The sequence below is a fragment of the Vanessa cardui genome, chromosome 16 (genome assembly GCF_905220365.1).
Source record: "Vanessa cardui chromosome 16, ilVanCard2.1, whole genome shotgun sequence".
NCBI classification, from domain to species: domain Eukaryota; kingdom Metazoa; phylum Arthropoda; class Insecta; order Lepidoptera; family Nymphalidae; genus Vanessa; species Vanessa cardui.
Window position 1 is genome coordinate 3,898,833 of NC_061138.1, and position 16,752 is coordinate 3,915,584.

A 16,752-nucleotide genomic window follows, 5' to 3' on the forward strand; every position below is an offset into this window, starting at 1 on the left:
GTCAGCTTTTCGCAAGTTGTTTTCGCGTTAAATTCGCATGAAAAATTACACTAAAAAGCTTAAGGATAACACCAGATAAAACGTAACAAAACAACCCCAGCTGATAATGCTCTTGATTTATTGTCTGAGTAAACTAATCTCGGGATACCAGAAGGACTTGAGAAAATATTTTTGGGTTATGCCCATTTATTGAGAAAGGGTATCCGTTATAAAACATTGCTATTAACTCTGAATAAAAATGTATTATGTGTATATATTCTTTACATAACTATAATAAATTCATATGTATGTTAAAATTAATATGAGCTGAGATGGCCCCGTGGTTAGAACGCGTGCATCTTAACCGATGATTGCGGGTTCAAACCCAGGCAAGCACCGATAATTCATGTACTTAATTTGTCTTTATAATTCATCTCGTGCTTAGCGGTGAAGGAAAACATCGTGAGGAAACCTGCATGTGACAAATTTCATAGAAATTCTGCCACATGTGTATTTCGCCAACTCGCATTGGAACAGCGTGGTGGAATATGTTCCAAACCGTCTTCTTAATGTGAGATAAAGCCCAGTGGGAAATTTACAAGCTGTTACTTTACTTTTTTTTACTATTAAAATTATCGGAATTCATTAACACTCAAAATTATAAAGTGAAGTGAAGTCACTCACCGAAATGTACTAATAGAACATAAATTGTGCTCTATATGCAAAATTCAAAATGGAATTGCGCGGGCCGTTCCGTTAGATTCCATAAATTGAAACAAATGGGAAACAGCTAAATAAATCTAGAACAGAGAATTTTGTTTTATTCGCATTCCAATTTATATGGTTTAAAAGCCTTTTTTTAAATAAAAAAATAATGTTAACGATAGCAAAATTGCACGTATCCAGTTAAAGTATTTTATATTTAAAATATTGAGCAGTTCTTTTTTTAAAACATTGTTTAATGAAAATAAATGGACATGTTTATTTAATCCGCCACCTCTAATTGGTTGTTCAATAAAAATATCACAAAGGATGAGAAAGCTTGACTCATATCCTATAATCATTTTTTTTATTGACTTACTAATTATTATATAATGCATATTATGCCACACAAGATTGTATTGTTGATAAGTATGTTGTCATGCGCAATATAAAAAAAATAATTACATTAATAGCTAACGTAACTAGCGTTACTGTCACGCTATCGAAACTTATTCATATTGAAGTGACATTCCAAATTTGAATAAATTAACTTTAATATTCGTTTAATATTACCAGTAATAGTTATACAGATAAAAATAAAAAAAGATTAAAATAGATTTTTTATTTATACTTGTAAATGAATCGTTTGCGATACTGAGTGCCAGATTCTGAACTTGTTTGAAAACTTTTCATAAAAAAAGCAGTAATGGGTAAATTGACCACCTCGAGATGCCACCACCGCTCACAGATATTGACGCGAAATATCAAGCATTCTTTACGTCGCTAATGCACCAACAACTATGAAATCCAAGATATCATGCCATTTGTGTCTGTCATCTGTTACTCTTTACTTGGTGGTAGGACTTTGTGCAAGCCCGTCTGGGTAGGTACCACCCACTCATCAGTTATTCTACCGCCAAATAACAGTACTCAGTATTGTTGTGTTCCGGTTTGAAGGGTGAGTGAGCTATTGTAACTACAGGCACAAGGGGCATGACATCTTAGTTCCCAAGGTTGGTGGGACATTGACGATGTAAGGAATAGTTAATATTTCTTACAGCGTCATTGTCTATGGGCGATGGTGTCCATCAGGTGGCCTATATGCTCGTCCGCCAACCTATACCATAAAAATAAAATCACCCACCGCTCCAACCGGAATACAAAAATATTAATTAAAACGTATTGTTGTTTGGCAACATAATATCTGATGAGTGTATGGACCCAGTCGGACATAAAGCCATCAAGTAATTTCTCCATTAATTACCATTCCTATACAGATATATAGTTACTAAGGAAATAAACATAGTCCTAACATAATACGGCTGCAAGAAGCGAACCTCGCAGAACCCCTTCAGGTATTATAATGTATATTATAATGTATATATGTTTATTTAGGGTTCAACCTCTACTGGAGCAAGCAAATTCTCCTGTAATATACTCTCATTATGAGTTGTATGAGAATGATTGTTATCTTAATAAAATAGTACTTCTTATGAATTAGAATTTATTTTTTAACTAATTAAGTACCATCAGCAATCCAATATTAAAAACATACTTAGCCTAAATATATCCTTTTCGACTCTTTAAGACGGTAATATGCATTGTCATGTATTATTTATCTATTTTATATTTGTAAAACACTAATATAGTAGTAAAATAATTACAGAGTTGAGGAGTCTTTAGTGGATAGAAATCCACTAAAGATAGCGCTTTCGATTTCAGCTCAGTTGTTACGTCATCAAATTAGGCTTAAAACGTAGCGATTTCAAAAATTGAACATAATATTCACATTGGTACGCATTACAAAGTGGTACATTGATAAACCGATCGGACACCGTGTATAAATCTGTCAAATTAAATCAATATATACTTTGCTCAAGAAAACTCTTTAAATAGGCATTTTATAAGATTAATTAAACACTAGTTGCGTACTAACAAGTTTTTTAGATCAAGAAAATTCATAAGACACTACCTAAATAAACGAATATTATAGGAACATCTCTTCAATATGAATTGATGCTAAATATGGTAGATATTGTCTAGCTTATCAGTCTTTCTTTATTACATTGTCTATGCATTACATACAAAATACTTCCTCTCGAATGACTCTATCCATTAAAAAAACTGCATCAAAATTCGTTGCGTAATTTTAAAGATGTAAGCATACGTAGGAACAGATAACGGTAAGCGATTTTGTTTTAAACTATGTAATGATAAATCAATTTATCATTCAATTTTATAACATTTAATCAAAGAAACTCGTGTCAAAAGAAAGGACGTAACGGAAGAACGAATACGTATAAAACGGTGTGAATATTATTGAGTTGTAAACACCGCACTAACCCGTCGTAAAAATAATAGGTTGCAATGTTTTCAGCCCAGTATGCTATATCTTCAATATATGTAATGAAAACTCTTTTGTTGTATATTTCTGTACAATGGAATTGAAAAAAAAAATGTTACCAATTAAATTTTAAAATAACACATACGTTAGATTGTATGATATTCATAGTAGTTATATTATCTACTAGAGACGAAGGTTTCGCACGAAATTTTTTTATTTACGACATCATATTAGAAACATCCAAAATTATCATTGTTTCTTAACTATATTGTACATACACTATTATATACAAAAACCTTCCTCTCGAATCACTCTATCTATTTAAAAAATACGCATCAAAATCTGTTGCGTAATTTTAAAGATCTAAGCGTATATAGAGCCAGGTAGCGGTACGCGACTTTGTTTTATACTAAGGAATGATGATAATTGAAACAATTTTAGAAATCCATAGTAAGATGAATTTGCCTAATATATACATGATAAATATATATATTAATATTCTTCAATAAACCATTATAGTACGTTTTATTAAAAAGATAACCGATTTCATGTAACGTCATTAAAAACAAATATGTTTATCGTCTGCCGTCATTGCTGCGAGCAATAAAGTGGATTGGGTCGAAAAAGTGTGAGATTACATCTAACTATTTCGAGCCCCGGAATTATACGTTATCTTGCTAATTACAAGAGCACTTTCACATATAGCTTTACACTCTCACATACCTTTAATGTGCTCGTTAAATTATGATATGTTTCTTTTTTTACTTTTTTTTTTTTATGCAACAGAAGGCAGCTTCTTACAAGTGACTATAAAGTCACTTGTAAGAAATAATTTATTTTAATAATGGCAATACAATTAGTATTGTCATTGTTGAAACAAAGTATTCCTTCCACAATCAATCTGTATTCAATCTTGGACAGACATTTTTGCCGTTTCATAAATTAAAATAATTTCTAAGAAATACTTTCGTAGAATATAACAATAACTATAACTACGTTATATAATCGTAAATCGACTTTTAAGTAGTCTAATATTTTTCATTTCATTTTACTTAGGAGGACTCTAAAAATGTGTTTAACACGCAATTATTTTTATTACTTTTTAGTGCATATTTATTTGTTTTAAAATAGTGGATTGTTTGAAGTCGTTTTTTCTTTTTGTAATTTTTTTTATTTATATATATGTGGTCTAGTAATAAACCCAATCGTTGATAATTGGTTTCCATCGCCCATAGACATGGGAGCTGTAAGTAATATCAACTATGCCACACAACACCAATTTGCCACCATCTTTGGGATCTAAGATGACAAGATCATCATAGAAATCGGAACGCGACAATAAATGTGTGGTACTCACAAGGCGGACTAACCACTGGCCACCAATACTAAGCCTGTAATCATACCAGCTCGGTCGCTATTTATTTTTGCAATAGAATACTGTGTATGATACTTACCCAGGCGACCATATATCAAGACTTACCGAGTTATTCATTTTAATCATATTGTATTACCTATCTCTTCTCTGAAACGATTCTCATAATTGGAGTGCATGTTTCTTTGTTTTACCGTCGAATGTAGAACGGAAGAATGAGCTTATTGGTTTTAATGAGGCCTCGAAACTATGACTGTTAAAAAAGCAATGGCAGCGTACCGCACATAATGATATTATACACGATTGAAACGAAATCTAAAATGCAAATTGTATTCGAAATGAACGTTTGTATTGTTATAAGCGAAACATTTCACTATTTAATTTTATGCAATCGCTATTCCATTTATATAGAAAATTTTGAACGGAAATTATTTTATTATTAGACTAGATAAAATCTAACTAACGAAACGAAACGGTGAAATAAATAAAACTAAACTAACTAAACCCATATGTATTTTTATATATTTTTGAACGTTGTTATTAGTAAACATCTGTATTTTCTATTTACATGGTGAAAACTAACAGCAATTCATTCATCCTTTACATAGCTTTTGAGGTATGTTTATATTTAAGCTCGACTGTTACCGAAAAATGCTCATGAGAATTTGGATTGTTTTGGTTAATTTCCATATGTCCACCAAATAGTATTCGAGTGGAGTGGAATCAATTGTAAGCCTTCCTTGCAAAAGTAGTCTTGAGTCCAACAATATAAAATTTACAGACTGTTTTGTTTTTTTACGCTACAAACTTTTATCTCCATGACTAAACTAAATTTGAAATCAATTCTTTTAAACCAATTAAACGAAAAGTTGACACACGGCTTATTGTTGATGATAATACAATTATGATATTAAAACGAAAGAATAATAATATTGATTATTGTATTTTTACTTGATAAGTTTCAGGGTTTTAATTGTCAGATTAAAAAAAAAATTAAAAATCGATTTCGTATCTGAATGACTGTTCCGTGAGTTTTATTTTAGACACATCTGTCCGTTCCGAATAAGGATAAAGTTCGATCGACTTCTCGTTGACCAGTTCTTAAATAGTCTTAACCTCAGTCAATACAGAGAAGATTATTCGGCCATTGGATACGTTATGATTTTTTTATTACTGAAGAAGTCAGTATGTAAATTAATCTAGATAAAAGTTTCGTAAGCAAACACTCAATTGACATAATAGAACAATGTGGGTATATTTACTTTATTTTTTCTTTAAAAAACAAAATACGTTCTTTAGTAAATTGTAGCAACCCTATTGTGTGTACGTACGTCACCTGTGTGTACATATTTATACGTTATCGTTAGTAGATCGACGCCTCGATGTACGAGCTCTCTCTATTAAACATGGTTGAAGGGTTTGAGAAGCGTTAGGGTTGTCGCTTTTATATTTATTCTAACGAATTATTCTAGATCACGTTGCATTTTTTATTAAAATAAATAAAATATCAAACGAATGGCAATATTAGTATTACTTTCAGTCTTACCAGTACATTATATAATAAAACTTTATTTTTAATCAGTGGTAACACTAGTTTAGGAGTTAAACTAGACAATATATTTTAACCTTATTGAGCAGCCCTAGTGAAATGTCCGTTACAAATATTCGAAAATTCTCATTTTTCTCCGAGAATATTAAGTATGAGATCGTCTATGAGCAAAATTTTACGGACCCATGGAAACTTTACTTAAGATGAAACGTTAATGCTTGAAGTTTTAAGATCGCCCGTAATTAGTGTAAATATTTTCGACGGGTAAGTGAGCTGAGCTCAGTGTTAGCAAACTTCGGTAATATAGCCGATAATAATTAATCTATGTCACTGTGGAACCGTGACGAAAATAATTAAAACGGGAAATCATTAAGGATAAATGATCCTAATACGACAAATTAATAATGAACTTTAAGTAATGTAATCAAGGATGGTAATTTGAATGACAATTTGTTATGGTTTCCTCTTCTTGTCTTGATGATAACAGCTTCAATTATATTCTAGCAGAAACCGAAAAGACAGAAACAGAAAACGAGAAAATTATTTTTTGTTAATAATCGCTTAGTACTGCACCGACTTCGCCAGAATGGAAGTTATTAATAAAGCAAATAAAATGATGCGTAGTGAGAAAAATGTTGGAATTGTCTCGTTACTTCCGCAGATTACCCCCTACATAAAAAAAACAAGTAAATATTACCTCTTTTTAATATGAAAACAAATTAATCTAAATATAATTGATGACTACATTCTAATTTATGTTTGTTTTTTAATTTTTTGGCAAATCTTGCTACTGTAGTTTAAGATTGGTTGTTTAATTAGATTCAATCGAGGAGTTATATCTCACTTATTTATGGTGTAATTTTAGAGTCAGTTATTTCAGCGACCATGATCATTTTTTATCCCTTAAACATGACACTGTTGTATCTTTTAAGTTCTAATAAATTATTAGTTAGGCTTCGCCTGCTTTCAAAAAAATTTCTTTTGAACTTAGAGTTGTTCCTTTGTTATTGGGTTAGCCTGTATTGCAAAACAAAAATTTTGCAGAATTAGTCTTTCAGAAACCTATATCCTTAATGCTCCTGAGCTATCACGTGAACTAAAATCATACATTAAAGAACAAAAACCATTGAAAAGAAACATTTATAACTTGTGTTGATGGGTTACCTTGCGGCTTGACTGGATTGAACTCAGAATCATCAGGTAATATTCACGTCTACTGAAGACTCAGCCATCAGAGCTCTCACGAAACGCACCGTAAATGGATAGAAAAACCTTCACCAAGTTGTTTGCTCATGATTCGAGTTGCGTGCTTTTGATTCATTACGATGTAGAAAATACAATAAGAAATAACAACATTTTTTCAACTAATTATAAGCGCTATATCTATTTTTAATTATTATTATTAAACTTAGGTTACGTTTATTATGTAATCAATTGATTAAATAGATAGATAAATAATGTAACTAAAAACAGTTTAAAATTATTCAAATAATGGTCTGATTCTAGTTCGATCTAATTCTTAAATTTATTATATTATTTAGTTTAATTTAAAATTTGATTTTATATTTTACTAGCGACTCGCCCCGGCATCGCACGCAATACTGCTCCTAAATATACTACAAAATTTGTTTATTTACGACATCACATTGCAAACTCCAAAATTCTCAGTGTTACTTAAATATATTGTCCATGTATTATATACCAAAACCTTCCTCTCGAATCACTCTATCTATTAAAAAAAACCGCATCAAAATCTGTTGTCTATTTTTAAAGATTTAAGCATACAAAGAGACATAGGGACAGAGAAAACAACTTTGTTTTATACTACGTAAAGATATAGGTTAGTTTTTGAACATCAATGTTGTTCACACCTATAAAGATGTATCACCCCGAACGTAACCTATATTGAATATTATTTTTAAGTGTTGTTGATAAGTCGATGGTGTAAGTTTTACAATAAATTAAAAAGTTAGAGAGTTTGACTACAATCAACTTTAGCCTTATAAAATGTTTTTGGTTGCTCGACTGAGATTAATAATATCATCACTTAAGTAATCCTATTAAAGAATGTAATATGCAAACTTGTTCCGTATTATATCACTACAAAGTATAAAACAAAGTCGCTTTCTCTGTATGCCTAAAACTTCCCTATGTATACTTAAATCTTTAAAACTACACAACGCACTTTGATGTGTTTTTTTTTAATTGATAGAATGATTTCAAAGGAGGTTTTTCTATGTTTGATATATAGATGAAGGTTTTCCATGTATTATACATGGACAGTATAGTAAAGAAACTCGCTAGTGTAGATATAAACCATACCTCGTTCGTTGTTCATCCGACCTGATTCACGTTCGAAATATGAATTTTTAGCTCAACGTAGAACGGTTTTAGATATCGTCTAAGCCATATAAATATTTGAGTAGATGAAAAGCCTCTAGAGTGAAATAAAGTAAACGTATATTATTTTAACACGCTTTCTGCGTTCGCCCGCATTTGAAAATTTTACTTTTCCTAATACTTTTAAGTTTGGATTTTGAATTTAGAATTATAAAAATATATATACGACCTCTTTTTATACACTTATATACTTTTTATTAGTTTAGTTTTAGTATTATAAATAAATTTGAACTAAATAATTATAACAGTTATGCATAAATTATTTATATCATACCCAAAAGATCGTAAGTATAAATCTACAATTTTCTATGTAATTATTTTTTTAATTTATCTCGTGCTAAGATTATTGAAATTATCGTAAGCAAATCCAGGCTTTTAATTGAATGGTTAGCTAATTTATTACCCAATGTCATTACGGTGGCAAGTTAAATTTATCCTATCCTTAAAAAGAGATAAACTTTTCCCTATAAATAAGACATTAACCTACTTTTTTTAAATTCATTATCACAGATCCGATAAACCAATGCAACCAAAAAGCTTAATATATTCAAGAAGTATTCAAATATTCCGCCTAATCTCGAATTCGGACATTTTAAAATGAAGAGAAATTTCAATAAATTTATATTCGTCAGCAGGCCTCTTTAACTTGGTCGGATTTTAAACAATGATAACAGATCGCAAGGAGGTTATATATGAAGCAATTCATTCGACAAAATCGAACTTACCAATGGGAGTGCAGAGAACCTGTAATCCATTAATTACTCGCCTCGATGATCAAAGGTGTGAAAACTAAAGAGTATCTATTCGATACTATAATTTACGTCATTACTTTATCTATATCTATACTTCTTTTTTATGATATAGATAGACAAGCAAACAACACCTGCTGGTAAGTGGTCAACACCCAATAAATAATCACGTTGTAAGAATTATAACCATTCCTTACATCCCCTTGGTAACTAAGGTAAGGCCTCTGCATGTGTTTAGACTGACTCACTCTGGGTGAATGAGTCAAACCGGAATACAACAATACTCAGTAATGCTGTTCGACTGTAGTAGACGGTGGAGATATATTTATATATTTTGACAAACTATTTAATTGAAAAATCTGTCGATAAATATGTATCTTAATTACTTGATACTTTTAAGTCATTAGTACACTAGACACAATAGTTTTAGTTTAGACTGTCTCACTCAGGGTGAGTAAGTCAAACCGCAATACAGCAATACTCAGTAATGCTGTTTGACGGTAGAGTAGACGGTAGAGAGATATATTTATATATTTTTACACAATATTTAACTGAAAAATCTATCGATAAATATATATCTAAATTACTTGATAGTTTTAAGTTATTAGTACACTAGACGCAATAGTTTAGTTATTATTACGATGTCTTTAGTGTATTTTAGTGTCCTAGAATCTCTTACCAGAATTAGAAACGTTATCAAATGTAATTCATTCATGTAGTATCTTAAAAGTACTTTGATTTATCCGCTTAAAAGATTTTGTGTATATCTACCACTGGTTCAAATTTAGACTATAAGAAAACAAAAACTATAATAGTGTAGTAAATACGAGAGCTGATTTGTATGTCTGTTACGCTTTAACGGCTAAACCACTGAACCGAATTTAATGATGTTCAGTATGTAGCAAACTTAAACCGCAACTAAGCTTTCTGTTAATAAGTAAACAAAATCTTTTTTACTTTGTCTCTTTCGTATAAAGTTAAATATAAAATTATTAAAATAAATTTCTTGTTCTTATTTTTATTCATAAAGGTATTTTTAGTAAATAATTAACAAGATTTTAATCGTGTTATTTGTGACTTTTGCGCCAGTTTTTGTTACGAAACAGTATCGCAATCGAAATTACAGGATTAGTAATGTGAATAAACGATTTTTTCGCTTATCTGTTTTTTATGACCTGAGTGTTGTAAGCCCTTTATTTTTAGAGTGGTTTTATTGTTGTAATGGTACAACACAATTAAAAACTAAAACTAATTCGTGTACTATTACGTATTTGAATAAGAAATAAAATAAATAATATTATATTATTAGCACTTAAAAGTTAGGCATTTCTGCATTACTTAACTTAGAAAGAAAGAGAAGTATAGAAGAAAAGATATGCTGCGCCAATCCCAAGTAAAATTGGGATAAGGGCAGGGAAGGCAAGGTAGGATGATGTTGTCTTCTGCATGATAACAACGAATACTAATCTACGCTACTTAATACCTATAATACACATTACATAGACATTTTTAACTCTGCCGTTTCGTAAAACTCAAATCGTTTGTAAAAAATACATTGGTAGAAAAATCATATTATTCGATACAAGATTTTAAAGATGATAAAAAAACGTGGAGTTAATACCTGTTGACTTCCAAGCAGGATATATTAATTTAAATAATTTTATTTAACTAAAATGACTTTGTATTTTTTAAATGTCAAAAAAGAGTAACTACTGAGTTTCTTGCCGGTACTTCTCGGTAGAATCTACTTTCCGAACTGTTGGTAAGCTACCAACAGTTCGGAAAGTAGATTCTTCACTTAATTGTAAAATGACGATTCGAAAGTACTTGTAAAAGCCTACTTGAATAAAGTTTATTTTGATTTGATTTGAAATACTTGTACAGAATAATATGACTTATTCATTAATGTATCTTTAAACTTATAAAACGTAGATTCTTAAATTTATTTAGAAAACCTATCGCGTACGAAATGTTATTATTATTTTTATTGCTTTCGGTTATGACCCGTCGAGTGATGCGTAAACATTCGCATCGCAAGAGCTAACATTGTTCACGTGATAAAATATCTTACCATGGAAACTCGAATCGAAACACACAATATCACAGATTTATATTTACAGTTATAACACCTCCTTTGTTAACCCTGCAAAATATTTTTAATTGGTAAAGATCCTTAGTTAATGTCATCAGTGGTCAAAATTCATTTACGTCAAAGCTTATTCATTAATTCGTCATTAGGTGTCATCTTGAAGTGAAAGATACAAAGCTATAACTCTTTCGATTTGGCAAAAATGGAATTAAATAGAAAGGTGCCTCAAATACCTCTTAAAAACTGGTGTCTTAAGTTATCCAAGAACAAATGTGACACACGATATGAATATAACATTTATATAACGAAGGAATACCCATTTTTTTAGTTTTATTATTTGTTACTCAAAGTATATGTATACATATATATATATATATATATATATATATATATATATATATATATATATATATATATATATATATATATATATACATTTACTTATAGTCGTACGTATATTTGTTATATTAATTTTGTATTCAATTGCGTAAAGCAAACTAATATTGTAGTAAAAAGACGAACTTTTTACGTCGTCTGATTTAAAAAAGTTTGACACTTTACTTTTGTAATACGATGAAATTTCACGCGTACCATTGGCAAAACAATTTGTACTCTGATATAACAAAAACTCATTAAAAGATAATACAACCGAATAATGATCGAGTTGGAACAATAGTAAGAGCACTGGTAGGTGATATATTCGACAACGGAGATGGTAATCAGAGTGAACGCTTCAACACGGAATTTGCAATTTGGTTCGTTGCGGATTGTCAGCGCTGATTTATTACTGGTTCAGATCTATTACCGACAGAAAGTTCCAGACGTATGAAGAGACGCATGTGTCACGCAATCTAAAATGGAATTCGGGTAAGTCGGTAATCAGTAGGCGACTATAAATTACGTTACGTTCAAATTGAAACAAATCCTCGAACGGTGTTAACAAACATGGGCCGATAGCCCAGTGGTTAGAACGCTCGCATATCCCCGTAATCATCTGTTAAGATGATTACGGGTTCAAACCCAGGCAAGAACCACTGATTTTTTTATGTTTATAATTCGCCTCGAGCTCGGCGGTGAAGGAAAACATCGTGAGGAAATTTGCATGTGTCTAATTTCATAAAAATTATGTCAGATATGTATTTCACCAACCCGCATTGGAACAGCGTGGTGAAATATGTTCCAAAACCTTCTCCTCAAAGGGAGAGAAGGATTTAGCCCAGCTGTGGGACATTTACAGGCTGTTGTTGTTGTTAACAAAGATATAGATATGTATAATCAGGAACTGTTTGTGGTGCAAAATGAAGCGGAGTTGTTAACATATCGCATGGAAAATGTAAATTAATAAGGTATGTTTATCTTTTCCTGTTATTTGATGGGTGTATGATATAATTTAAAATAATATCAATCAAATCAATTTCATTCAAGTAAACCCCACAATGAAACATTTTGTGAATCGTCAATAATTAAATACCATATCTTTTTGTCGTTACATATATCTTCACTTTTGGTGCTAATGACAAAAATATATTAATAATATCTTGAAACACCAAAAGTGTGTGTAAAGCGTCTGTTAAGTCGTACTGATTCCGAAACCAATTGCAATATTTGATACATGATAAAAACTTGTAATAAAAACAAATAAATATACCGTTAATATATAACTCATCCTGATATAATATTGAAATATTAATTTGATAAATATGGCGTTGTTCCATTTTTAGGTATGTATTTATAAAGCTATTATTTACTGACCATCTATTAAACTATTATATCTATTCATAGACCGAACTCAAATCACTTAAGGCTCGTGTATTTTTTTATATATGGCAATGATTTAATAAAAAGTTTAACTCACCCTAACATTACCAGTCTGAAGCAGTTCTTGGGTGGTGGCGCCGATTCTTCACATGCTTGAGGCACAGGTGCACTGGGACCGGGTGACTCGTTCCCAGAATCATCCCCAATATCCGCTCCAGCACCTCTTCGACATAACCATGAAGTCCCACACTTGTCCCTGGCATCTTCAGCTGGGGCTGCGAACTGGCATCGCCGTGGTGACTTCTGCTTTCCAGCAGGAGACAGTGACGACTTTAAGGGCGATGAAGGCGCCCTCACAGGACTTGAAGAAGCCCTAACTGGTGACGGAGACACTTTGACTGGAGACGATTGGAGGGATAGCCCCCCTTTTTCCGTGGTCCCGTTTAACATTTTATATATATTGACTCTTTAAGCATTGTTTACCACTAATAACACCGTCTTTTCACATTTGTATTGTACGTTGTCGTTCGCACACTAAAACGCGTTGTTCAAATTATCACACACACATACAAAGATTATATTTAACCTGAATCAATGGAACAGTTTTAGACCACTTCAATAATTATCTTGGGATTATTATTTATACATTTTTTTTCAAATTAAAATAGAAATGAGGATGTTTATTTATTTGTTTGTTACGCTTTCGCATAGTGCCTACTACAAGCAACTGATCAAAGGTTTAGTATCACATCGCGACCTGACATCTTGCAAGCCCTGACAGGGAGAGCCGCGAACATACACTAGTCACTACCTACTATAAAACAAAGTCCCACGACCGCGTCTATCTATCTGTATGTTCGCGACATAATTCAAAACTACTGAGCGGATTTTCATGCGTTTTTCACATTTACATATGTAATTTATTAAGGTTTTTATATAAATAAGTTAAAATAGAACGTCAATTGTTAAAGTTGTTAAAAATATTAAAAAACTTATGTCCACACTTGTGAAACAGCGACGGGCTTAACTTAAAATAAATTTACAGTCGTTTTATCACATGAGTCATAATGTTTAACGTTTCCATAAAATCAAAGCCATCGAATAACAAATGCAAATTACAAATACCCTTTTCGTCACGTGATTGCTAGAACTTAATGGCACTCGGGTTAGACATTTTTTGTATCAATTTATAGAGAGCTTAGTAGGCGGACAATTCACATTTCATATCCCTTAAACGTTGATCGATTTTAAACATCAACCCTTAATTTACATAGAAACTGTTTAGTGTCTTTGTCTGGGGTATATAATGTAATTACATTACTTGATAAAGTTAAATAATTAAGAGGCTTGATGATATCACAGTACTGGAATTAACATTTTGCGATTAACTTAGCGGAATTGAATACAATACAAATACAGTTTGTTATACAACTTACTCTTCGTCGTCTTTAACGACCTCCGTGGTCGAGAGGTGTGTACACCGGTTTTGATGTATGTAGGCCATCCCGGGTTCGATTCCCAGCCGAGTCAATGTAGATTATCATTAGTTTTCTATGTTGTCTTGGGTCTGGGTGTTTGTGGTACCGGTTTTACTTCTGATTTTCCATAACACAAGTGTTTTAGCTACTTACATTGGAATCAGAGTAATGTATGTAATGTTGTTTCATAATTATAATTATAAGTAGTAGGGGTAGGTACCACCCACTCAGTCATATTCTACCACCAAACAAGAGTACTTGATAGTGTTGTGTTCCAATTTGAAGGGTGAGTGCACAAGGGACATAATATATGTATAAGTTCCCAAGGTTGGCGATAAAAGAAATGGTTAATTTTTCTTACAGCACCATTGTCTATGGTCGTGGTGACCACATACCATCAGGTGGATCATATACTCGTTCGCCAACCAATAGCTTCAAAAATAAAAAATAAAATTAAGTAGGTATAGGATTTTATGTTTGCTAAAATATGAACAAAAAGCAGTCGTATCGTTTTCGTCTTCCAAACAACCTTCAAGGGCCTTGAAGTTGAATAAAGGGAAGGTGATTTGTGAAGTGTAAAAATACCTAAATAGTTAACAAATGATCAATAAATAAAATAAACTACATCTACCAGATTAGGGACGTATCGTCGTGAACTGCGATATTTTTGTCCTCTCCTATAATAATCATTTATTTGAAGTAAAACTTCATTTTACTTTTGAATATTTATACCCGAAATAACTCTAAGTTGCTAACTTTACCGCCACTTATATTTTACGTAGCTCGAAATTGTCGACTTCATATCGTATATAACTTTAATAAGTTGCAAATTAGTGTTACATTTAAAATATATATACATTACATTTAAAATATATATAAGAAGTACATTATTATTATTTTACTGTAATTATTTATTTGCATGCAATTAACTCTGAAGAAGTATAACTTCTCATAAATACATGCCCCTTTTTTAACAAATTATTTCTATTTATTAAAAGATGCAAATATCTACTGAGTCTTTTTATAAAGTAAGTCGTTTAACTCAGATTATTTATCAAGATTAACATATGGATTACCCACACTTCCGATTTAAATTCGCTATTCAATGCATCGAAAGTAAATAAGAATATTTCATTAAAAATCTTGTTTTATTTAAAAACAATAATAGCATTAAGATCGTTATCTGTTTTTAAAAGGTTCTGATGAAAACATTGTACATTGTTCAACGGCGATCAATAAAAACATTTTTACAGAAATGCATTCAAAAGTATTGTATTCGGAGGCTGAGTACAGAGCGAAATCATATTAAACGTAATTTTATTGGAAATTTAAATGTGCTCTTTAATTCCGAATGCGATACGAGAATAATTCAGTATCCGTCATGCGTAACTGCTCGGTTGAGCGTTCATAATAATTATGAACGAAACGATATTTCACTAAATGAGTAAATAAGTCTTGAATGAATGATAAACTAATCTTATTTTTTTTTTTAACTTATCATCGAAGTTGTCGTTATGAAATCGAACGCATTCGAGTTTTGAAATTATTTTGACAATTCCTGTGATAATCTAAAATGTTATGTGCGTGTGTGTGTGTGTGTGTGTGTGTGTGTGTTTGATTGAAAAAAGTAATCCTTATCCCTATTGTAAAAAAGTATATTTTTAACAATCAGAAACGAGGTAACACACAAAGAATTTCACAAACTTCATTAATAAAATGACATCAAGTCGAATCAAAATGGCGTACGTGACCATCCGCTTCCACCGATGTCAAGCCAAATGTCACGTTACTTCTGAGTTAATTTTCGTTGGATGGTTCATTGTGATGCATAAAAACACCTAAGTCCTAACATATGCATGGAAACTCCTTAAAATATCATATGTTTTGTATCAATAGAATATTAAAAAAAAAACAGTAGTTCTAAAAAGATACGATTTTTATTAAAGGTGTAATAATTTCGTTATTTTCATTTAGTATTTGATAAATTTTAATTTATATTTAGGCTGTTCACCGTGAAGCCACGACTAAACGTTTTAGTTAATTTATTAACGATTCGATTAACCCAATTGTTCGCGACCGCTGGTGGAGAAACTTGATAATGGCAACACTGAACACTACACTATACAAATAAAATGATGAAAAATAAATATATTCACAAAACAGCTGCTTTATTTAATAATAAACTGACTTCCTCATTAAAACATCGCCTGAGCTATATTTGAATATGTACAACCTCAGCGTTATTTTAACACATCATAGCGTAGTTATTAATTTAGAAGGTTGATAAATAATTATTGTTGTTGTTTTTTGTTTTTAATTTTCGTTCTAATTG

The 16,752-nt window shown here is 31.2% G+C and overlaps 1 protein-coding gene across 1 annotated transcript in view; it reads right to left on the bottom strand.

Annotated features, from left to right (window-relative positions):
• Positions 1 to 13,696, bottom strand: part of LOC124536277 (GTP-binding protein Rhes) — a 31,807-nt gene extending 18,111 nt beyond the window's left edge. Inside the window, exon 1 of the mRNA XM_047112788.1 lies at positions 13,040 to 13,696. Coding sequence (XP_046968744.1) covers positions 13,040 to 13,392 — 353 coding nt within the window. The 5' untranslated portion in view covers positions 13,393 to 13,696. The remainder of the gene's footprint in view (positions 1 to 13,039) is intronic.
• Between the last annotated feature and the right edge of the window lie 3,056 nt (positions 13,697 to 16,752).